Source organism: Triturus cristatus, chromosome 11, assembly GCF_964204655.1.
Source record: "Triturus cristatus chromosome 11, aTriCri1.1, whole genome shotgun sequence".
NCBI classification, from domain to species: domain Eukaryota; kingdom Metazoa; phylum Chordata; class Amphibia; order Caudata; family Salamandridae; genus Triturus; species Triturus cristatus.
Genome location: NC_140594.1, coordinates 1,133,835,566 through 1,133,859,655, shown reverse-complemented (window position 1 = coordinate 1,133,859,655; position 24,090 = coordinate 1,133,835,566). Strand labels below are relative to the sequence as shown.

Here is a 24,090-nt window from a genome sequence, read left to right as displayed (position 1 = left end):
ATATATTGCACTTGTATTTATGCCCTGTTATTTATGATCACCCCTATTTATTTCAGCAAACAGCAAATATTTATTTGACCTGCTCTATTTAAGAATTTGTGTATTGTGATTGTTATTTATTTTCCCAATCAGCAACTAAGAGAAAAAGATAAAGAAGAATATTTTCATAATTTTTACGGTGTAGAGTCGTTTTTGGAACGGATGCACGCATGGTTATTGTATGGGTATATTGTATGCTTAGCGCTGCGCCTGTTTCCTGACCACTCGAGCCAAGCTACCCCATTGTGTTGGGAAGGTCCACCACCACCCTGCGGAGTGGGAGTGGGGCTGTTTCCAACATAAATTGGTGTTCAGCGGTGGGATAGAGCTGTGCCTACATATACTCAACAATAACTGTGGGTAGTCCATAGGCCTACACCGGGAGTTTTCTCACAGCGGCCTTCCTAATTGTGGGTTTTTGTTTTTTCCAAATTTACTCTGGTGGTGGGAGGAGGTATTACTAAAGGTACCCCCCTGCATTGTTACTACACAAAACCTGTCCTCTAACCTGAGTGGGCAAGATGGAGTTTGTTCTTGAAAATCTAGACACGTACACTGTGGCCCAACTCAGGGAGTTTTGCCAGCGAGAGGGGGTGTACTGTCCCCCAGGAGCAAAGAAGGGTGCACTCCAAACCAGCTTAAGGGCTTGGGGGGAGGCACGCAGGGAAAGCAAGGCTGAGGAGGAAGACAGGGATGGAGAGCCTGACCCCGAGGGGGCTGAGATGTACCAACCTGAGGTGGGGAACCTGTCAGCAGGGCCCAGGACACTTTCTAGGAAGGGCAGCACTGTCTCTAGTGGGGGCTTATCCGAAGTGGAGTTAGCAGACCGGAGAGAGAAGAGACAGCTCACATGGGACTTAGCAAGGCTGGAAAAGGAGAAAGAGGAGCAGAGGATGGCCCATGAATTGCGACTGAAAGAAATAGATCTTCAGATTTTGAGAATCGGGGCACAACCTGTTCCTAATGGTGGCAGCCAAAACCAAGAGTCCACCAGGGAATCCAAACCTTACCTGCCAAAGGACATTGTAGCGAGCTATGGGGCGGGTGACGACATCGCCAAGTGGCTAGCAGCCTATGAGGTCTCATTGAGGGCCCATGGGGTTCCAGCGAAGTATTGGGGAGGGGGATTGTATAAGTACATGCCTCCAGCTGGTAGGGATGCTTTATTGGCCCTCGAAGAGGAAGAGCAAACCCACTACCCCACCATGAAACTGGCGCTCATCAGGAAGTTTGGACTAACTCCGGAAAAGTACAGACAGAAGTTCAGGGGTAGTCACAAACTGGGCACACAGAATTGGGTGGACTTCCTGGACTATGCAAAGAAGGCACTGGAAGGTTGGATTCAGGGCAGTGAAGTAAGGAACTACGAGGAGCTGTTTGACCTAGTATTGAAGGAACACCTACTCGAGAAATGTTTCCCTGAACTGCGGCAACACCTGGTGGATAGCAAGCTGACCAGTCCCCGGAAGCTTGCTGAGGAGGCGGACATTTGGGCTAGTACCCGGGTGTCCACAAGGGGGACTGGAGGGGATACTCAAAAGGCCGGACAGGGCGCCCCCCAGAAGAAAGAGGGAGGGGAAAAGAAAAAGGAGTTCTCCAAAGGCCCCCAAAATAACTTCCAAGGGAAGGGAACAGGATTCACCTCTAAGGCTAACCCACCCAGAAACCCTAATCCTGGCCAGAGTCAGCAGCCAAGGGTTGTCCATTGCTACGAGTGCGGTGGCGTTGGACACTATAAAGGAGATCCGAAGTGTCAGAAACGATCACCCCCTCCCACTGGAGGAAAGCCCCCCGGAGTAGCTAGTGTAGTGCTCGGGGAGGAGATGCCCTTAACTAAGGGAAGGGAGTGGGCGGGTGTCACTTTAGTGTCCCTGGGAGAACGGGAGATGGTTCCTAAGATCCAGGTGCCCGCAAATACTGCAAAGTATGGGCAGTGGATCACCATCAACGGCCAAAGAGGGGAGGCTCTGAGAGACACAGGAGCCAGTATGACTATGGTACGTAGCCAACTGGTGTCTCCAGAGCAAGTCATTCCCGATGTACTCCACCCAGCCGCGATGGCTGACGGCAGAACCGGCCACTATCCCGTGGCTGAGGTTCCCTTTGAATGGGGGGGGGTTGCAGGTTCACTTCGAGTTGCCGTAAGCCCTGCCGTGCCAGTCGATTGTCTGCTGGGCAATGACATGGAGCACAACGCTTGGAAGGAGGTGGAATACCGGACTCATACCGAGATGCTGGGTACACCTGACTGGGCCTGTGTTAGCACAAGGTCCGGGACTACCCGAAGAGGGAGTTCATTCCGGCTGGAGCCTGGAACAAAGGCCCAGCCAGCTGCCAGTCAAGGGAAGAACCGAGGACAGGAGGAGCCTGCCTCGGCGTCTCCACCCCGTAGGACGGATAGGCCACCGGAGGTGGTGGACCAGGAGTCTGCGGAGGGGGACGTTACCAACCTGGAGGACCTACCCATCCCGGCCGAGTGGCACGTGGAGGGAGGCCCGTCCAGGGAGGAATTCTGCCAGGGCCAGAGGGAGTGCCCTACCCTTGAGGGGCTGAGGCGACAGGCCGAAGCCCAGGCAGCAGGGAACGTTGAAGGGAACTACAGTGTTTACTGGGAGGATGGCCTCCTCTACAGTGAACCCAAGGCACCCCTACATGGATCGTCGCGAGCCTTGGTAGTTCCTCAACGTTATCGAGCCTTCCTTTTAGAGTTGGCTCACGAGATACCATTGGCAGGACACCTGGGGCAAGACAAGACCTTCGCCCGTCTTGTCCCACACTTTTATTGGCCTCAGATGAAAGTGTCGTCCGATACCTACTGCCGGACATGTGTGTCTTGCCAAGCCAGTGGGAAAACAGGGGTGAAGCTGAAAGCTCCCCTGGAACCACTTCCTGTCGTTAGCACCCCCTTTGAAAGGGTGGGCATCGACATTGTGGGTCCATTAGATCCACCGACTACAGCTGGTCACAGGTTTATCCTGGTTCTGGTGGATCATGCCACACGGTACCCAGAGGCAATACCTCTGAGGACCATAACAGCACCTGTTGTGGCTAGGGCCCTGATGGGGATCTTTACCCGAGTGGGTTTTCCCAAGGAAGTTGTGTCCGACAGGGGGACCAACTTCATGTCAGCGTATATGCGGGCAATGTGGAAGGAGTGTGGAGTGACCTACCGGTTCACAACTCCTTACCACCCCCAGACCAATGGTCTGGTGGAGAGGTTTAATAAAACCTTGAAAGGCATGATCAGAAGTCTGCCTGAAAGCCTGCGGAGGAAATGGGACGTCCTCCTACCCTGTTTACTTTTTTCCTACAGGGAAGTGCCACAGAAGGGAGTGGGCTTCAGCCCCTTCGAGCTTCTGTATGGGCACCCTGTACGTGGACCTCTCAACCTGGTGAGAGACGGATGGGAAAGAACTCCCAGAAAGCTTCCCCAGGATGTGGTGAGCTACATGCTGGCCTTCCGGAGCCAAATGGCTAAGTTGTGGAAGCAAGCTTCTGACAACTTGGAAGCCAGCCAAGCAGTAATGAAGGCGTGGTATGACCACAACGCTCACCCGGTGGAGTTGGAGCCTGGCCAGAAGGTGTGGGTGATCGAACCAGGAGAGCTTAGTGCCCTCCAGGATCGCTGGTCAGGACCCTTTGAGGTGTTGGAGAAGAAGGGTAAGGCTACCTACTTGGTGGACCTGAAGACCCCTCGTCAGCCCCTGCGGGTGCTGCATGCCAACCGCCTCAAACCCCACCACGAGAGGCCCGAAGTCATCTTGATGATGGTGACTGACGGAGGAGAGGACGTGGAAAGCGAGCCTCTCCCCGATCTGTTTGCGTCTCAAGAAAAGGATGGGTCGGTGGAGGGAGTGATTCTCTCCCCATCTCTAACTCCTGAACAGCAGGAGGACTGTCGCCAGGTCCTGGGGCAGTACTCTTCGTTGTTCTCCCTTGTCCCGGGTAGGACTCACCTGTGCGTCCATGACGTGGACACAGGAGACAGCCCACCTGTGAAGTCCAAGATCTACCGGATGTCAGACAAGGTGAAGGCCAGCATTCATAGTGAAGTCACTAAGATGCTGGAGCTAGGAGTGATTGAACCTTCTAGCAGCCCCTGGTCCAGTCCGGTGGTGTTAGTACCAAAAGCTGCACCACCGGGTGCCCAACCAGAACTGAGGTTCTGTGTGGACTACCGGGGACTGAATTCAGTGACAAAGACTGATGCTCATCCGATCCCTAGGGCGGATGAATTGATTGACCGGCTGGGAGCTGCCCAATATCTAAGTACCTTTGACCTTACTTCGGGGTACTGGCAGATCTCTTTGACTGATGGAGCAAGGGAAAGGTCAGCCTTCTCCACGCCCAATGGCCACTACCAGTTCTGTGTGATGCCCTTTGGGCTCAAGAACGCACCTGCCACGTTTCAGCGCCTGGTAAACCAGATCCTCACCGGAATGGAGAGTTTCTCTGCTGCTTATCTGGATGACATAGCCGTCTTCAGTAACAGCTGGGAGGATCACTTGCGTCACCTGCAAGCTGTTCTCCAGGCCCTGAGACAAGCTGGATTGACGATCAAGGCCAGCAAGTGCCAGATCGGGCAGGGGTCGGTAGTGTACCTTGGACACTTGGTGGGTAGGGGAACGGTGCAACCCCTCCAGGCGAAGATCGAGGCCATCATGGCCTGGGAACCCCCCAAGACACAGACTGAGGTCCGAGCATTTTTGGGCCTCACGGGATACTATCGCCGCTTCGTGAAGGGGTACGGTACCATCGTAGCCCCTCTCACGGAGCTCACGTCCAAGAAACAACCTCGACGGGTAGTCTGGACGGAGGCTTGTCAGCAAGCCTTTGAGAGATTGAAGAAAGCCATGTGCGAGGCCCCGGTCTTAAGGGCCCCAGACTTTTCCAAGAAGTTCATTGTCCAGACAGATGCATCAGAACATGGCATTGGGGCAGTGTTATCGCAACTCAACGAAGAGGGTCTGGATCAACCCGTGGTCTTCCTATCCAGGAGACTACTTCCCAGGGAACAGAAGTGGAGTGCAATAGAGCGTGAAGCCTTTGCAGTGGTATGGGCTCTGAAGAAGTTGCGGCCATACCTGTTTGGCTCGCACTTCCTGGTTCAGACCGACCACCGACCCCTTCGTTGGCTGATGCAAATGAAGGGGGAGAATCCCAAGTTGTTGAGGTGGTCTATTTCCCTACAGGGGATGGACTTTCAGGTGGAACATCGGCCTGGAGTGGACCACGCCAATGCAGACGGTCTCTCAAGGTATTTCCGCCTTAGTGATGAGAACTCCCAAGGGGTTGGGTAGCTCTCCCCACTTTCAGCTGGGGGGGACGCGTGTTAGACCTGTCAGCCCTTTGGGTGGTCCCTCCTCATCATTATTTATTTTGTCCCACTTTTGCCTCAAACTCTGTTTGAATTTTTCCTTTTTGGGAACCACCAGACTTTTTAGTGTTGCTACAGATTCAGGGAGCCATTTTAGCTACCCCTGAAACTTCTGTCTGAGGGCCTGAAGCACAAAATGGTGGCCTCCTGTGACATCACCAGCATCCACTGGAACCTACCAGCACTTTCCAGAACCTTCCAGGAGATTCCAGAACTGTGTGACAGTTGGAAACCGTTTAGAATGTTGGGAGGATAAGAGAGGCAGTTGGCAGTTGGAGCTGGCAGTTGGCACCTGACTGGTGAAGAGAGAGGAGCACAACAGTGAAGGAGGAAGGAGTGAAGCAGCAGGGGTGGAAACTTGTGCCTGGAGTGGGGTCCATAAACCCACCCTTGATACTTGTCCCTACTGATGGATCCCAGCCTATAGCCCTGTGTGGGAAGAAGACAGAAGAAAACCATCCTAAGGACCTGGACAGCAGGAACAGGCCTTAGAACCAAGAAAACAGCAAGATTCTGACCTGAGAACTGGTTTCCCTGGAGCCTGGCGTCGAGTAGCCGAAGACCTGGAGCCCGAGGTGGAGAAGCGGCGCTGACTGAGGTAGCAGACGTCGTACCCGGAGCCGCCTGAGGTCGTAAGAGGGCGCCGGCGGAGGTCGAGAGGAATACCAAGGGTCGAGAAGGAGGTGAACCGAGGTCGAGTGAGCGGCGTCATCGGAAGGGTGAAGTCCGCCCTCCGGAGTCGTCGGAGACCGAGGTAGAGGAGCACCGGAGGTCGGGAGTGAGGATCGCACTCCGGAGTCGCCCGGAACCTGTGAGGAAGAGCACCGGAGGTCGGGGGTGAGGATCGCACCCCGGAGTCGCCGGAAGTCGACAGCGAGGCCAGGCCGGCCGACGTCATCGGAGCCGAGAGCGCCATCGGACCGAAGCCGCCCGAAGTCGACTTCGTGAAGAGACTGCCCGACGCCGTCGAATCGGAGGTCGAGATCGAACCGAGGCCACCGACATCGGACCGGAACCGCCTACCGGCGTCGACAAAGAACTGACACTGTGCCGAGGCCGCCGAGACCGAACCGGAACCGCCTCACGGCGTCGACACGACTCCAGCGGCGTCGGAACATCAGAAAAGGGCAGTAAGTGGAGTAGAGGGCGCCTAAGGCCCTGTGGAGACCTGAGAGACTACTCTAAGGGGCTAGGGAGGTGCTGAAACCCATCTGACTGTGCCTGGGATGAACTGGGACTAACCTAGAGAGGTTGTGTGGAGAGGAAAGCCAGGGTATTGGAATTCCCCCCTTTGATCTACCTCAGTTTAGGCCTCAGCCTTTGCCTCAGCCAGGGAGTAGGACCCCCCAAGCCTTCAACACCCTACAAGCTGTGCCTGGGCCAAATCAGCCCTTAAGTATTGGAGTGTCATCTGATTCATGAGTGTTATTGTATACTTCTAATTATTTATTGGGGAAACTGTATTTATTAAATTCTTATCTATTTAATGCTGCACTGTATTTATAGGTCCACAGGACTTGTTGGTGTACAGTATTTATTGGTACAGTATTTATTGGTACAGTATTTATTACCTCAAAGTATTTAATGGTCTGTATATATTGCACTTGTATTTATGCCCTGTTATTTATGATCACCCCTATTTATTTCAGCAAACAGCAAATATTTATTTGACCTGCTCTATTTAAGAATTTGTGTATTGTGATTGTTATTTATTTTCCCAATCAGCAACTAAGAGAAAAAGATAAAGAAGAATATTTTCATAATTTTTACGGTGTAGAGTCGTTTTTGGAACGGATGCACGCATGGTTATTGTATGGGTATATTGTATGCTTAGCGCTGCGCCTGTTTCCTGACCACTCGAGCCAAGCTACCCCATTGTGTTGGGAAGGTCCACCACCACCCTGCGGAGTGGGAGTGGGGCTGTTTCCAACACCCACCATCACGAACACTGCTCACTCTTTCCAAGGTAGAGATTGTTACCTTGTTACTCCTGCGACACATCCCCTCTTCCTGATTTCATTCATCGCCTGATTGCCATTGAGAATTTCACCCATGTGTGATGCGTCTTCTGCGGTGTTAGTCAGGAATGCTGCCAAACTGAGCAACTCTACACCAAACCCTCAAGGACAGGTCATCAGTAACCTAGGACAGGAATGTCCTTTGAATGGTGAGTTGGCATGTACACCTGCCTTGAAGTGCGCAGCTGTTTGTGATACTGGTATCCTAACTTTTATGTTTGTCCTGACGTTACACTGTTCTAGCATTTGCACAGAGATTTAGGCCTTTTCTTGACAATGCAAGCTGCAGAACCTGCCCTGTGATGTGGAGGGGTGCATCATGCATGGCCCTATAGTAGGCAGTGAACTACTGTTCCTGTACTGGGTAGAGCACATAAATCAATGATGGCTGTTAAGATGTTTTCTTCAAAGCCTTAATTTGGTCAGACCTTTTTAACTGTCTCGGTGAGTGGCCTTCTGACCCCTCTTGCATAAAGCTTAACTGTTACTTGAAACCCAGTTATTTCACCACCAGAAACTCACCGTCGATGATTGCGTTCTTGACAATGACAAAACCGTAAGCGAAGTACTCCACGCTATGTAATGAGGTTCTCATCAGCGACCAATGCTGAAATTTATTGAGAGAACATGATGCCAAGCCAGCTGTGACCTTGCCTAGTTTGCTATTATCTCTGCACAGGGGAGTACCATTGTAACTCTTGATTTTGGTTAAGGCTGTTACAAGAGAGGAGAAAGATCAGAACAAATAATAAATGTTATGTGGCAGGTAAGAGGAGCCTGAATGGGAAAAGAGGAAGCCTTTCTAAAGTATAAGGTAGAACAATATAAACAAAAGATTTCAGCTGACTGCCCATACTTTCTGATTTTGTTTCCCATGGTTCTGGAAATATCAGATTCAGTTCTCTGTATGATACAGCAGGTCCATGGGAGGTTAATGCAACCCTTTAAAAAGCTCCAACCTTCTCCAACTATACCACACAGAACCTAGAACCTCCTCCCTGTGCCTCAGAAGGTACTTGCAACACCACCACCAGTTGAGATTCTGGCGCAACAGTCCTTTTTTTGATCCTGGAACTCAAAATACTCGAAGTTCCTGTTTAATCATAGGCCACATCCTTCTTCACCGTAGTGGCATAATCGAACTCCCTCCTATGTCTCAACAGTTACGTCCCAAGTCTTTGGCCTGAGTGAAAGAATGTGCCCGGAAGAGGACATAAATGGGAGTGTCTTGGATTTATCTGGTGCCATTGAAGATGGCTTACATAGTCCTCCAAGAGACTCTCTGCCGGATCACTGTGAGTGTTTATACAGTTGTGGAGAAGACCTCTGCAGTTATTGGGATATATACGAGAGTGCTTACTCTGTGATTTGAGTTCACAATCTAAAAAGTCATTGTTGGGTATAATTAGTAAAAATTATTGATGTTCTGCTCCAGCTGTAGTCAGTAGTATGGGAAAGAAATGTAAATTTGAAACAAACTGTCCCAAAATATGATTTAAGCCAAAACTAGGTTTGGTAATCATGGCTGCAGAAGAAATATGCTCCCAAACCCTGTATCTCCTTGTTCTCATTGACAAAGAGATGAGACTAATTTCTCAGCAGATAAGTTACAGTAATTGCTGCCACAGTGTTCTACATTCTGGAACTCCTATCCATCCAAGATGACTGTGCGCGCCTTGCCTCCATTCCTTGATTTTCCGCCAGCTCCCAAATCAGCATGAACAAAAGCCATTCTTGAAGAGGAGTTTTGGGTTCTGGACAAAATTTTGGCATTTCTGAGGATATTTATGATATTACTTTCACATCTCTGACTACAAAGGCAACACTCCTGAGACAGGTGTGGTCTTCGAGTGCCAACTTATAGCAACCTGTTTGGCCAAGTAGATAGATATCTGTAGGATCACGAACCACGGTTCTGCAAGCAAGTCGGTGAAGCTATCAGACCAATAACGAAACAGCTAGGTTAACTGTGTGTGCTGATAAAATGTTTTTCTTTTGTGGGTGGTGCAAGGAACTGGGTGGCGAAAATCTTCGGGTATCTCTAAATAAAATCGGCACTAATACCAGACAATCATTCAGGTACCCAGAACTCAAGCAGAGGCCATTGCCTTCCCAGTTGTACCTTTATTGCAAGGAGGAAAGGGATTGATCAACCTGATGCCGAGACGTCAAAGCTAGTCTGACACCCATCACCCTAGATACATGTCATTTAGCAGAAGGGTGACGGCCACTATTCAGTTTAGGCTTACTCTAGAATTTATCTAAGATGATCTTGCAGCTCCGCCCAAGGAGAAATAGATAAACTATCTTTGTATTCATGAATCGTAGCTCCTAAACGTGCCTTCTTTGTACAGCCTAGGAATCTACCCGGACAAGACATAGTAATCTATAACTATATTAGCTCTAACAAAAGACATTTATTGAATGTAATAATAAAATGGTCTAAGCAACTGATAGTCAAAATATAGTTAGTGAGAATAAATGCTTTAGCACCGTTGGTTAAATCGTGAATGTAGCCAGCCTCAGTGTAGGACGCTGCACAAATTGTTCTAAAGAGCAGATATGAATAATGCTCAGAAGTTGGGCCATGTGATTATCCTCAGGTTTATCGATATGGATATTGAAGTCCCCTACAATAATCGTGTGTTCTTACCAAGAAGTGAGTTCTGTTCTTGTTTCATTAACGACCTGAAGAAAATGTTAGGCAGTACCAGGAACATAAGAGTAAGAGAGAGGGATTAGTAAACAAAAGCAGTAATTGTGGAAGGAAGAGCTTCAGATTTTGTTAGTATTAGTGAGGGGGAGGTTTAAAAAGTGATATTGTTTTTAATAAAAATGGCAATAATGGCACCACTCATATCCAGAGTACGAAGTACCTGTGAGGCCCAAATATTATACATTTCAAATACTGAGGGAATCGCCTGTATTGTAAATCATCGAGAGTCCATTCCCTGAGCACAACTACCACCCTCTCCTTGAAGGGCTGCTCTTCTACCTGAATTCAAGGACGCACTCTTGACTGGTTCGAGGCATGTGGGCTGCTGAATTCATATCTGTGCATAGATCGCCGCCTAGTGTTGGGTCCGGATGATTGCATATTGTTGTCCTGGAAGAGTCTTCGAAGTATCACGAGATAGGTGGCTCCTCCCCTGGACTACAGTGCGCATGGGCATCCTCTCCATCCTCAGATTGTTTTTTTCCGCCATTGGGTTCGGATGTGCTTATCTTAGCTCAAGTTAGGAAAACTTTATTTAAGGCCAAAAGCCTTTAGATATCGTCGGTATTGTTTGCGTTCGGTATCGATAAATTATTATACTTGTTTTCGAACTTATGCACCCTTATTGGACCGAGTTTCGGTCCGAACATCGATCGACGTTCGAAGATGGAATCGAGGACTCCCTTCAAGAGATGTCCTCTATGTCACGCAAAATATCCACACGTCGATGTCCATCCGGTGTGTAACAAATGTTTATCACCGGATCATGATGAGACCAAGTCTATGGCCTGCGCCCGGTTCCTGTCGAAAAAGACCCTTCGGAATCGACGAGCGGCTAGATTGGAGGTCAAAAAATCGGCGCCTAACCCGGTTAACATATTCAGTACCGAGGATGAAGAAGTCGAGAGCGTCGAAGAGGTAGAACAATTCGAATACGTTGAAGAGCAGGATGTTCATGAACAATCGGACCCTGCTTCGGAGCATGACTCCCAATATGACGACGAAGATGAGGAGATCTTCGAGGACGAAGACGTCGTCAACGAGGTAGGAGACGACGCTGAGGCCCTTGGGGCCGAGGAAGATAGCTCAAGCAAGGAGCTTGGCCAATCCGTCGATGCTGAGGCCGAGGGAGATAGTCTTGATAAGGCTCGGTCGAGGGATCGCCTGCGGGCCTTACCCATGATCGGTCGGATCGTTCTACAGCCCCGCCTGAAGGCCCGGCTTCGAACATGTCAAAAGAGCCAGAAATATCGAAAAAGACTGGAGTCGATTCCGTGAAATCGAAACCAAAACCTGCACCGGTCAAATCGAAACCGAAAGTGCAACTGGTTCAGGTCGGATCGAAGGCATCGAAACCTTCCAATCCGTCGACACAAAAGAAGGACATCGGAGCCGAACAACCAAAGAAGGACTTCGGTACTGAGAAACCAAAAAAGGACTTCGGCACCGAGAAACAAAAAAAGGCCCTCGGTCCCGAGAAGCCGCAGAGGCCTATAGCACCGAAGGTTGGGGCACCAACGACCAAGGTCAAGGTGGTCGATCCGACTACATCAACACCGAGGAGTGCTGAGACTGCCAAAATACCCGATCAACAAGGCGTCGATCCAAAACTTCGGATCAAAGCCCCGAAGACAGGAAAGAAACCGGAGACCGCGTCGAGGCCTGTCTCCAAAGAGCCTGTCGGATCAAAAGCACCGTCGGCATTCACGTTGAAACAGGTATCGGAGTCCCTAAAGCGCATCAGGGAACGGGACACTCTCGAACCGAAAACGGGTCCCGAACCGAACAAGGTCGCCAAGGCTCACTCGGCGCCGGCACCGATCAAGTTTGGATTGCCACCACCGGGGGCACCTAAGATGTTCGACCTTAGGAAGAGTATCGAACAACCAAGAACAGTGTCCACAGAAAGAACAGATGTCGAAGACTCACAGGACCAGTTTATCGACGTAGACACTGGTAGACTGTCGTTCCGCAAGCGGAAAATTGTTCCAGAAAAGGCTTTGAAATCATACAAAATTCCACTGAAAAGGAAAATGGCGTCAGGTTCGACACCAGTGCTTGTGGAACCTTACCAAACATATGATCAGGAACCACAATCCTATTCTCCCGCACACTCGGAGGCGGATGCAGGAGAGGGCTATAATGAGGATACCACTTATCCTGTGGATAATGACCCTGATGAACAACAGCAAGACCAGGATCAAGCATGGGGAGGCCCTAATGACCCAGGAGACCCACAAAATGCTCCTGACACTCATATTTATAATATAAAACCATCTCCCACTGAAGATACTGTTGGTTTTAACGCCCTCATTGAAAGAGCGGCTGCCAATCACGGAGTGGAACTTCATTCTGACTCTGTGGAAGAGGATTTCTTGGTGGACACGTTCTCAACATCAGAAAGAACGGTCAAGACTCTACCAATGTTAAAAGGGGTTATTAAACATGCTAAGGACATCTTTAAGGAGACAACCAGAGCACGGGTATTGAACCCGAGAATAGAAAAAAAATACAAACCAGCCCCAGGAAACCCAATGTACATTAAGGGTCAATTGCCGTTGGACTCCATGGTAGTTTCTAATGCTCGCAAGAGAGCTAACTCGCAAACTACCGGTGATGCTCCTCCTCCGGACAAGGAGTCCAAAGTGCTAGAAACATCGGGAAAAAGGATAGCAGCACAAGCGGCAAACATCTGGCGCATTGCCAACACTCAGGCACTCCTGGCCAGATACGACAGGTCACATTACGATACCCTAGAAACACTGATAGAACACCTACCAGATGAATACAAAGAAGCAGCGGAGCTCCTCATCAGAGAGGGACAACTCATTACAAATGCGTCCATCAAATGCGCACTAGATGCAGCTGACACTGCAGCAAGGGCAATCAACACTAGTGTGATGTTAAGGAGGCGCGCATGGTTGAGAATATCAGGTTTCAAACCTGAAATTCAATCTAATATCTTGAATCAACCAGTCAAACCAGACTTTTTATTTGGCCCGAGGTTGACACTACACTAGAAAAGATTAAAAAGGACACTGAAACTGCGAAATCTATGGGGGCTCTACAGTCACAGCAGTTTCGGAGTGGCTCCTTTCGTCTCCCCGGGAATAGAGGAACAGCTAGAGGTCAGGGGTCCCAGCAGCAGTACAATAAAGGAGGTACCCAGAGTACCTATAATAAGAACAATAGGGGTGGATATCGTGGATCCAGCACCAAAGGCAGAGGACGAGGACACAACAACACCAGGTCCTCCGCCAATAACAAACATTGACGTCTTATCACTGCCCCCCGACCACATAACACCGGTCGGGGGGAGACTCCAACAGTTCCTGCCAGTCTGGAGATCCATCACCACAGACAGGTGGGTCAGAGAAATTGTCCAGTACGGTTATTGTCTGGAATTAACATCCAATCTACCCAACATACCACCAAGACACCGTCCTATGTCCGCAGAGCACTTGACATTATTGCGGCAGGAAGTACTAAGTATGCTGCAGAAAGGAACCATAGAGCTCGTGCCTGTAGAACAACGAGGGTCAGGAGTGTACTCTCTGTACTTCTTGATCCCAAAAAAGGACGGGTCTCTGAGACCTATACTGGACCTAAGACCTCTCAACCAATACATTCTGTCAGAGCATTTTCATATGCTCACCCTCCAGCAGGTTCTGCCGTTACTCAGTCAGGGAGGCTTCCTAGCAACACTGGATTTGAAGGATGCGTATTTCCACATACCCATACACCCATCACACAGAAAATATCTCAGGTTCACTATTCAGGATCAGCATTATCAGTTCAAAGTCCTCCCTTTCGGCGTAACAACGGCGCCCAGAGTCTTTACCAAGTGCCTAGCAACAGTGGCTGCACACTTAAGGAGACAGCACATTCACGTCTTCCCTTACCTGGATGACTGGCTTGTTCAGGCAAAGTCAGCCCAGCAGTGTGCCAGCCACATATCCCACACCATTCACCTTCTTCACAGTCTGGGATTCTCACTGAATTATCCAAAGTCACATCTTCAACCCGCCCACATACGGCAGTACCTGGGCGCGACCATAGACACTCTGGCAGCCAAAGCTCAGCCAAATTTAGTGAGGATCAACAGCATGCAACTGCTGATAAATAAGTTCAAACCTCAACACTCCCTTCCAGCGCGAGTGTTCATGCAGTTGATAGTCATGAAGGCCTCCTGCATCTTCATAGTCCCGCACACGAGACTACATATGCGCCCGCTTCAGGAGTGCTTGGCACGTCAATGGAATCAGACTCAAGGACAGTTGAAAGACCTAGTGTTGGTGAGCGGTCGGGCATACAACTCTCTGCATTGGTGGAATCCACAAAACCTTTGCAAGGGCCGACCGTTCCAAGAGCCTGTTCCACAAATAATACTGACGGCGGACGCGTCTCTCCAGGGATGGGGAGCTCATGTACTCAATTACACAGTGGAGGGACTATGGACGACACAGCAAAAGAAAATGCACATCAACCTTCTGGAACTGATGGCAATCTTCCTGGCAATGAAGGCATTCAAAGTACACTTGTGCAACAAAGTCGTGTTGATCTGGACGGACAATATGACTGCCATGTACTACATACAGAAGCAGGGAGGAACACACTCTCCACAGTTGTCTCATCTGGCACAGAACATGTGGAGGTGGGCCATTCAGAGGAACATGTTCCTCATGGCAGAACACCTCCCGGGCAAGGACAACCAAATGGCGGATCTGCTCAGCAGACACAGCCCCCAAATGCACGAGTGGGAGCTACATCCATCAGTACTCCAACCGTACTTCCAGCAGTGGGGTCATCCAGAGATAGACCTATTCGCCACAAGGGAAAACGCAAAATGCCAAAGCTTTGCCGCCAGGTTCCCGCATCCACAGTCGCAGGGCAATGCGATATGGATGAACTGGTCAGGCAGATTTGCGTACGCTTTTCCCCCAGCGCCATTAATACCGCAAGTGGCACGCAAACTAAGGCAACACTCAATGACACTCATCCTGGTTGCTCCAATGTGGGCACGCCAGCCATGGTACACCACGTTGCTAGAACTTTCCGTGGTGCCGCATCAAAGACTGTGGCTAACACCCAGACTTTTAACACAGAACCATGGCGAAATTCAGCACCCAGATCCGCAACAGCTGAACCTGGCGATCTGGCTCCTGAAGTCTTAGAGTTTGGCTACCTGAACCTGCCTCCAGAATGTATGAATATCATCAAGGAGGCCAGGAGACCCACGACCAGAGCTTGCTATGCGGCTAAATGGAAAAGATTTGTCATTTACTGTAAAAACAATGACATTAATCCGCTGGATGCATCCATTCAGAACATCATCTGTTACCTGTTACACTTATACCGATGCAATCTGGAATACAGCTCCATCCGTATACATCTAACCGCAATAGCAGCCTATCTTCAGAACAGGCAGCACCTCTCTTTATTCAGAGTGCCTGCCATCAAAGCCTTCTTAGAGGGACTCAAAAGAGTGATTCCTCCAACACACCCACCGGCACCGGTGTGGAACCTGAATGTGGTCCTCACCAGATTGATAGGTCCACCTTTTGAACCTCTACATTCATGTGAGATTCAATTCCTCACCTGGAAAGTAGCTTTCTTAGTGGCAATCAATTCGTTGAGAAGAGTTAGTGAACTCCAGGCACTAACCATTCAAAAGCCATTCATACAGGTTCACGCAAACAGAGTTGTACTACATACCAACCCCACATTCCTGCCTAAAGTGATATCGCAGTTCCACATGAATCAGACTATTGAACTGCCTGTTTTCTATCCAAATCCAGAAAATGTCGCAGAGAGAATGCTCCATACACTAGATGTAAAGAGGGCCCTCATGTACTATATAGACAGAACAAAGGATTTTAGGAAAACAAAACAACTGTTTGTTGCCTTTTCCCCACAACACAAGGGCAACGCCATTTCCAAAGCAGGGATAGCCAGATGGATCGTTAAATGTATTCAAATTTGCTATGAAAAAGCTAAACGCACATTAACAATTCCTCCAAGAGCCCACTCAACACGAAAGTTAGGGGCGTCCATGGCTTTCCTAGGGAACATTCCTTTAGAGGAAATATGTAGAGCAGCCACATGGTCCACTATACATACATTTACTAAACACTACTGTGTAGATGTACATTCAAAACAGCAGGCAGCTGTAGGACAGGTTGTTCTCAAGACCCTTTTTCAGACTGCTGCAGCTGACACGGGCAGCCGCCGCTAATGGAGGGACTGCTATGTAATCTATGCAAAGATATGAATTCAGCAGCCCACATGCCTCGAACCGAATATGCTACTTACCAGTATGCATCTGTACTTGGCATGTAGGGCTGCTGACATTCATATCGCCCACCCTCCTCCCCGGCGCCTGTAGCGGCTGCAGCACTCAGAATTACTGTATAACATGGTCATCACTTACTGTATCTACTCCATCACTGCCACAATGGCGAAAAACAATCTGAGGATGGAGAAGATGCCCATGCGCACTGTAGTCCGGGGAGGAGCCACCTATCTCGTGATACTTCGAAGACTCTTGCAGGACAACAATATGCAATCATCCGGACCCAACACTAGGCGGCGATCTATGCACAGATATGAATGTCAGCAGCCCTACATGCCAAGAACAGATGCATACTGGTAAGTAGCATATTCGTTTTGCTTTTTAAAAGTGTATTAAAAGGATTCTAAGAGCCTCCCTGTCTACTAGGAAGAATTCTATAGAAAATTGTTCTGGATATAATACCCAAACTGGACAAATATTTTTTATAGGTAAGTAACTTTTGTCTTTCTATTCTTCATTGTAGTCCAGGTATCAGTCTATCCCTTGAAGCAAAATAGGTAGCTTCAAGGAAGTTACAGATCTTCGATAGATTTATCCATCCAGAATCCTGGCTTCCACAGCTTGGATTTCATTCCCAAGATGTAAATCTACTGTGAATTCTTGGCACGAAAAATAAATATTATATATTAGAATGTTATTAATGCACGTAGGACCACCACATCCATTCTTGTTGATATTTTCTGCCACAAACCTGTATCTTTAAATTGAAACTGGAAACATCTGCTGTTGACAGCATTTGTTTCCGCCTCATGACATCTGTTGGTCTGCCTAGTCATGCCGCGTTTCCCTTCCGGGTAGGAAAGCATATATGAAATCCAAGATTGCCTCGTCCAGGGTAGGAATCGGTTGAGGATAACCATGCAGGAGATCTGGTGTAGAAGTTGAGTAACCTTGACTTGTTGCTCATGGGATCTCATTAAATGGGGATGGCAGTTGGTTGATGTCCATTGATGGTTATGTTGCATTGCCTACGACAACCTGTTAACTGATTATTTGAAGATTTTCTTTACTTAGTTTTTTACTTAAACACTAAATTCACAGGGGTGAACAACAGGTTTTAGTTCTCCAGAAGATAGCATGCATTCTCTTTAATGTAACATGTTTCTTGGGTTGGTATGATTCCATTAGTCTGCCTTGCTTTGTTGAGCATGGATGTACTAGCATGACTGACCTGTGTTTCTATCTGTTTTCCTTTCCTGCACACGCTCGGACAGGAGAATCTTTGTTGTGCTTCTGACATTCTCCATCTAAACCTCATCAGCATTAAAAGGACTGTTGAAACACTTCTTTCTTTTGGGGCAGAGGCTGATATGTATACCCTTTCCACACAATTCCTTGGCTTTGTGGTTTTCTACTGCACTGTTCTGCTTGCACTTTCTGTCTTCTACCACTGGATATTTTCGTTCTTGCCAAAGAAAGTTGGGTAACTGGTAAGGGCTCATTTTCAACAGCAACGGCTGTGTTCAGCATTGAAAGTGTTGTCTTTTTATCTAAAGTATTTTGTACTGGTATATTTTTTTGTTTACCTAAACAAATCTTGCCTGTGGAGTGTAAGCCATGGATCACACTATTGACTGACAATCTTATTGTCTGTGTGTGTCTGTATTGGATGGTTGAGGTGACCAAGCCATAAATGGTTTGTTGCCTACTAGCACAAAGCTGCTGACCACAGTGGGCCCTCTTGAGCATGTGCTCAAAGAGCCAGGCTTGCTGTGCCATATGCAAACCACTTTGGATGCACACAAAGCCTAGTTGCTCCCAAGGGATATGCTTTCTGAACTCTTCTACCTACGCCACTTTAGTTGCACTGTCCTTCCTAAGACGGAAAACCGCCATCGTGGTTTGATGGCACCTTCCTACCAATATCTGTCGGAACTCCAGCTGAAGCAGTGTAAGCAGTGTCCACATGTCCTGCTTCATCTGTTGATTTCCTGTGCTTAGCATGGACACATTGGTGGGTTGTAGGTTGCCTGTGTTGTCATCTTCTAGCTCGTGAGTTGTCCTTTGGCTACCCTGTACCACATGTTTTACATGACCCTTACATAGCCTTTGTTAGTGGTGTATCTGGTGTTTTATGTATTGTAAACTCCATCACTTTGTTACATGTTTTGCCCTAATCAAGTAATTTTCTCTTCACTTGTCACCTTCATTCATTATTCTTCCGTTTCTCTTGTGTCTTTCATCACATACACTATTTGTCTGGTCTCTTAAACCCTGCATTGCCTCTGATTCAAGCCTATTGTCGGGCCACAATTAAAACTCGTTATACCCTTCTTATAAATGCCTACCTCTCTCTGTTGGCTTTCCACTCGTTGCAGTGCACCCTTCTTTTTTCAGTGCTTTGATTTGAACAGCCTTATAGGAAGACTCTATTCTATTTTCTTAAGCGTTGATACATATTGTTTCACTTAATATTATCAGCTTGACAAGATCCCACATTCCAAATAGTATACTATTTAAAATCAATTTGGGTTCTATTAAGTGGTTATAATTACTCTGCTTCCTAATTAAAGAAAGCCATTATAAGTTTAGTTTTTTGCATATTTCATGTACTGTCTAACCACTGTTTAGACTGCTTACCTCATATTTCAGTTCATCCCTCTATTTTCCCTTTCATCTGTTTTTTTAGTTCAGCTAGTGTCTTAGTTATTGTTCAGATTTGGTAGCCAAGTGCCCTTGGACAGTTGGTTGTTGAAACGGTTGAAAAAAGCCTGATCAGTTGAAAAAGCCACCGACTTTCTGGTGCTACCGACATCTTTTTTCTGTCATTCTTAGAGGTAGAGCATCATAAAGTTATACTATAGAAATGTGAGCGTGTTGGAAGCACTCCCTAAAAACAAATTGCCCATAGGAACATGACACACTATTCGAAGAGTGTCTTAAGCAGAGCTCCATATCTTGGTCATAACGCCTTCCTGTACCCACAGATTGCAAAACATCTTTGTTTTTGAATATAACTTTGTGTTGATTTTTAGCTGCAGGGTACAAAAGAAGCAGTTTAAGGCCTTTCTGCCGCAGGCCTCATCACGAAATTGCCTGCAGTGGTTGGTGCTGACTTGTGAAAAGGGCTCCGCACGTATATCCCCTCCTGAATGTGTGCTGATCAGCACATAGTTAGCTTTGAGAGCACTGTCCACTCTGTCTTCTCTTAACGTGCTCGAGTCCACTGGTCCCATTACAGCCTTTTGGGTTTTAAAAGCAGATCTAGTCAATTCAGTGGTGGCAAGGGTCAGGGTAGAAATAGACCTTGCAGAGTAAAGCTGGGTAGTGTGAAAGCTGTCGCCACTTCTGATGATGCGTTGGGAGAGGAGATGTCTGTTTGTAGTGTCCTTCCACAGGGACAGAGAAGTTTTATGAAGTGTTGGCTTTACATCTTCTCATTACCTCAAGCTCCGGCTGATCGAGGAAACACTGGTGAGATCTCATTCTTCAATTTAAAATCAGGAGATACCATGACTGCTGATCCATCCTTGTTTGGGCGGGGAGCTCACTCCATTTCCGTGTTGCGAAGCAGGAAGATGTCCCCATACGTTCTCTGGGGTTTACTAATTTTCTGATCTCAAAAGTTTGTGTTGCCTGTAGTTTGTGCAGTTCACACAGGAGTACCCCTCTTTTTTGCCATTGGCTCTGAATGATCACGTTGGCAATGTTTGGCATCCCTTTAAATTTTTAAGCAAAAGTCCCACCAAAATTATTTGTTCTCGGTTTGACCAGTCATTGAGTTATTTCTTACTGATGACAAGAGTGTATTTCTACCTCAACCTTGTTCTCTAATCTGATGAAGAATCAAGCTAGTGCTACTATGCAGTTTGGGGTGCCTTCCCTGGAAGTTATCCATCTTTTTGGTAATTTTAGCGGGAGATCAGAAAGATTTATTCATTCTTTACTTGACCCACTGTAGGTTTCGTACTCGGAAATGACACCCAAAGGATGAATCCAGCACTTAGAAAATCTTTATGCCATTTGAATAATCAGAACATTTGACACCCCACCCTCCTTTTCAGAAATTCACAGTAACCAATCGATAAAGCTGACAGTTTTATTTCCTCATTATCTAAAGCTGTAAGGAATTTAAAAACTAGAAACTCAAAAGCCTTTTCAGCTACTACAGAAAGAGAGCAGACTTTTTCCCCAGACCAAGCTTCTCCAACAAGTAGTTTGTGACCTACTAGTAGCCTCCAGCTACCTACAATTAGCTCTCCTCGGTGCAACCAACCCTACTTCATTAGCTTTTGCCCGGTTGAACTTAACATATGTAAACCAGAATTGAAAAGCATTTATTCAAGACGAAAACGTGTGCATTTTCAAAACTCATAAGCTGATGTTCGGAGAATAAATGATTGAAGATCCAAAACACATTTAAAGCTGACATGTGAGTGATAAATAATGCTGTTTGTTAAGCTCTATTACTGATATTATACCCTTGGTGCCAGGGGCATTTCAGCCATGGCTGTTATGTATTACCCTGGTAAAGCCATTCCAAATGGAAAAAGTTTTATTTAACACAATTAGAGCACTGATAACCCTAGTAGCTCAGAATGATTTTCATTGAACACGAGTAGCTCTCATTACAGAAAAGGTTGGAAACCTCTGCCCCAGACAAACAACTCTGTGAACTTCTCAAGACAATGTTACACCTGGTTTCAGAAGAGATGGGGCAGCTGTAACCATCTTTAACTTTTGTTCATACCAAAGGGGGAATCATTTCTTCGTTAGTTGCTTGTTAATTACACTCTGAGGACAATTCTGCTAAGTTAGCAGCATATTTTTAGCCAAAGAGTGTTCATGGATTCCATTTGACCTTCCTTCAAAAGTTTTTAACTCTCTAAGCTCTCTGGTAACTGTGCTTTAGGTACTCAATTCTGTGGATCCTGCATCTGTGTCTTCCTCATTTTCAAATGGCCTGTAATCCAGGAGGCTGGAAGCATGGGTGGAGAGTACCAGTAACAAACTCAAGGTGCATGGTTGGTGCTAGACATGCCTCAGTGGATGTTGTTTCCATTGGCACAGAACATGTCGGCTAGCTTTCTTTTGCTACATCTTTCCCTGTTGTGATTTTGACAGGTTTTCCTATTACAGGAAATGTCTAAAACTTAACCAAGTTTTGTTCCCACCCTCATATTCAGACGTTTCCTCTCGCTATCATTACTTTATTGTAGAGTTTCATGTCTTTGAATTCCTCCAGTACTTTCACTCTGAAGTAAGGGTCCTTAACTCCATTTAAACTTTACCATGCTCCTTTACACTCTGATTTAAAGTGTCTCCTGGCAGCTTTAACAATGATTTGAGCATTCCATTTCATGTCCCTCCGTAAACCATTTTCTTTCAGTACTGAAAGACCCTGTATTTGAAGCCCCTATTGCACATTTCTTGTATATAGCATGCTATGGACTAAAAGTAAATTCTCTCCTGTTAGTTAATCGGTACCTAAAACTGTGATGCTAGAAGTATTTTACAGTAAAATTGTGCCTTCTGGTTTTACCTGCACCTGTGGTGGCTGACGATGTCAAATATTTTACATCACACCTGTGCTCCAAGAAATGTGGAACACCCAGTCAGGGACTCTGCACAGCGTTCTTAATATTTTGTAGAATGCTTTGGAGCAATGCTGCCAAAGACTGATCTTGAACACAAATTGACCAAGCTGAATTTATTTTGTTGGAGTGTGTGATGCATGGTGTGAAGATTAATGAAAATGTTAGGTATGTATTTTAAAACTGAAAAGCACAATTCTGAAAGAATGTTCACATCTGGATCTGGAAATTATAATAATGGTCATTTTTGATTTACCAACATATTGTATTTTTATTTATTTATTTTTTTAAAATAAAGAATTACTGAACATCGGCAGTTGACCATATGAGATGCACGCTTTAACAGCACACACGCGCACAACAGAACTGGGCTATTTACCAATGCTTTAATATCCTGTTTGTATGCTAAGTTTCTTCTAAGGTGGGCAGTGCATTTTCAACACTTTTATTTAATTCTCTGTAAACTATCCCTTTTTTTTCTTTGTTAGTAACCCTGTAAGACTCTCGAGGATAACAGCTACTCCAATCCTCTGAGCCATCAGAATAGGTTTTCAACCCTCAAAATTACGGCACAGAGTATACTTGTTATGCAATCTCAAAATTCCTTATTCGCAAATAACTACAGAGCATCTCTGACTGTTTTGGAAAACAAATCGTTAAGTACATTTTTCTTCATCCATAACTCAGCAATAGATTCCTTGGTTATCACTTTTGTACTTTAACAATATTTAGGATGGCTGGTAAATAGATGCCTTTCTTGCCAGAGTTAAGTCTCTGTTTTCTTTATTCTTTACTTTTTTTGTGTTGTGATTGTGCTGGAAAGATGGCCCAAAAGCTAAATAATGTGACTTTTTTTATAGACGCTCATTTTATTGAAGGATGTATATATGCCTTTAGCTCTGCTGATGAAGACTGAAACCTGCGCAGCTTGCTATATGAGTACTTTGGGAATCCAGAGTATCTTTTTAACATACATGTTTATAATTGGTGCATACGTTTGGGCCATTTTCCTTTCAATAAATCTATGGACGGATGTGGCAATGGTACTTCATAGTTGGCAGCATTGCCAAGTTAGTTTGACGGAGCATTCTCTGCATGTAATGCAGGTTTTAACCCAGCTAATTCCCCCAGTGACCTGAAGGACATTCTAATACATAAGAGCTCATTAGCATAGCCTTCTATTAGTCTGTACTTCTAGAGTGTCAATTGACAGTATAGAAATATATGAAAGATCAAATGTTGAGGAAGGACAATGTACGTTTCAATGGCTCATCATTTCGGTTTATGTGTAATCCTCTCGTTTATCTCTTATAGCATACAATTCTAGTTCTGTTTATCGGACGATTACAAGATCAAATGGCTCTGGGAAGGCCCTATAGCCCTTATAACATCACAGCAATTTGAAACCTGATCATGAGAGCAATTTAAGATTTGGTGCCTTAAGAGTTTTTTGTATCTTCACATGTCTGAGGTCAGAGATTTGTTCACATTGTGATGCATTCACTGAAGATCAAGACGCTGAAGGATTTTAAAGACAAGTTAGGTTCTGCATCATGGGATCTTCATTAATATTTATGAAGACAAGATTGTCTGCGAACCTGTCTGGGATACCAGAACCCCTTTTATAAAGAGAACTCTCACTGCTTAAAAAATGTATGCCTCGAGGGCCTTTTTTTCTTCATTAAATGATTAGGATTTAGTGGTAATCTTGAAAATGCAACTGGGATGTTCATCCTTTCTTTAATTCTCCTTGAGTGAAAATATCGAATGAAACCATAGACAAACATGTTACAGTTATACTAATTGACTATGCCTCCTCACTGATTCTGTGCTACTCTAGAGTGCCATAAAGCTCTGCATTGACTATAAGCCCCCAGTTTCTCTGTAGAACAAATATCCGTCATTGTTATACTTCTAATTTTTTTAAGATTTTTATTAAACAAAATGATCTATCAGCAGTGTTTTAAATATTCATTAAAACCGTATGGTGTCCACTTGGATGTGAAACGTTTTGTGTGACGATAAGGGTTGTTTTTCATGTACTTTCTATTTGA

General features: G+C 46.4%; 1 protein-coding gene across 24 annotated transcripts in view; it reads left to right on the top strand.

Annotated features, from left to right (window-relative positions):
* The window catches only part of LRCH3 (leucine rich repeats and calponin homology domain containing 3), a 516,524-nt gene that overhangs the window by 397,273 nt on the left and 95,161 nt on the right, over positions 1-24,090 (top strand). For 13 of the 24 annotated variants that reach the window (XM_085635758.1, XM_085635750.1, XM_085635766.1 and 10 more), the window contains one exon: positions 17,717-20,977. The exons of the other annotated variants lie outside the window; for them this stretch is intronic. In XM_085635758.1, the coding sequence (XP_085491884.1) occupies positions 17,717-17,929 (213 nt within the window). In that variant the 3' untranslated portion in view covers positions 17,930-20,977. Of the gene's footprint in view, positions 1-17,716; positions 20,978-24,090 lie in introns of those variants that run through there. 24 annotated transcript variants of the gene reach the window in all.